This window comes from Periplaneta americana, chromosome 12 (assembly GCF_040183065.1).
Source record: "Periplaneta americana isolate PAMFEO1 chromosome 12, P.americana_PAMFEO1_priV1, whole genome shotgun sequence".
NCBI classification, from domain to species: domain Eukaryota; kingdom Metazoa; phylum Arthropoda; class Insecta; order Blattodea; family Blattidae; genus Periplaneta; species Periplaneta americana.
The window spans coordinates 147,502,282-147,503,586 of record NC_091128.1 but is presented as its reverse complement, the minus strand read 5'-3'; the positions used below and the strand labels follow the sequence as shown (position 1 = coordinate 147,503,586).

Here is a 1,305-nt window from a genome sequence, read left to right as displayed (position 1 = left end):
CTGTAGATAAAATGACAAAAAATAATGTATAGGAAAATAATAACTTAATATTTCTTACAATACATAAAATATGTTCAAATCTAAATAATGTATAGTCCCGTCGCTCTAATTCCCGGCAGCCAATCGCGTTGCAGGTCAGCTACATTTAAACGTGTGCGTCTTGTGATTCGCAGATTCATTTCTTAAGGCTCGATAAATACTTAATATAATCGCCCGCCATTTTAGCTCTTTCGTTGGCGTTCGCAGAAAGCACACGAAGATGCTATTTGCCGCTCAATTATTTGCTGAATTACATTGCGTTTGATTTATTATCATAGGAGCTACGACATGATAATGTTTAACAGTGCGGCAAATAGATTCCTCGTATGGTAGCTCGGCAACGAAAGAACAAAAATGGCGAACGATACTACCTACCTAGACTTTATAGAGCCTTCAATTCCTAAGACGTAAGCAAAGAGGCGGAGTCACGCCGGAAATAACAGCGTCGGGACTATAGCATGTCATAAGATATTCTGTACCACTGAAGAAAGAAAGAAAAAAAGAGAGAAAGGAAAAAAAAAAAAGAAAAATAAAGAAAGGAAAAACATTTTCGAGGAAACTTTAATTTCAATAATGCAAATAGTATGAGTACCAGGTAGTGTCATCACTTTTGGATAACACTTTCTTAATGTAGTGACCACTGGTTATGTGAAAACAAATAAAAATTAATAGATCTTTGGACATACAAATGTGTTAATGCCCATCTTTACTGATATCCTCGCTAATTAACAAAAATTTAATTGTTCAAAATATTTAGACGTCCAAACTGCAGGTTTTTGAAATCGCTTTCAAATTGCAAAGTGTCTGAACTTACACTATCTTTACGAATGAAGTTAAGCTGAAATAGTCTGGCTTTAAAAGTATTTGGCTACAAATTGGAAACATGTAAGTTTTATTCCTGGAAAAATCAAAAGTGTTTTATTTTCACAGTAACTTCCAGAACTGTTCTAGAATCTTTTCAATTCCCTTCCAAATGAGTACTAAGAGTTCTTTTCTGAAGGTTAAGTGAATGAATCGTAAAGATGACATCTGTTCTATGAAAGCTACATCTCATGGCCTGTACAAGAGAACTTTATCCTTTAGAAATAGAATAAATTTACCTGGGTAAAGGAGCCTGAGAAATGATTGCAATTCTTGTTCATAAGGTGATATCGATCACCCCGAAAATCTTTCCCCAGTTCTGCAACTATTCTCTTTACATCATCTTCTGTAAAATCTGTGTGTCCAACATGAACAGATTGCCTAGAACATATATACATGAAATGG

The 1,305-nt window shown here is 34.6% G+C and overlaps 1 protein-coding gene across 2 annotated transcripts in view; it reads right to left on the bottom strand.

Moving 5' to 3' along the window:
• Positions 1–1,305, bottom strand: part of LOC138710967 (deubiquitinase DESI2) — a 57,428-nt gene that overhangs the window by 36,187 nt on the left and 19,936 nt on the right. For both annotated transcript variants that reach the window (XM_069842206.1, XM_069842205.1), the window contains exon 6: positions 1,140–1,281. In XM_069842206.1, coding sequence (XP_069698307.1) covers positions 1,140–1,281 — 142 coding nt within the window. The remainder of the gene's footprint in view (positions 1–1,139; positions 1,282–1,305) is intronic.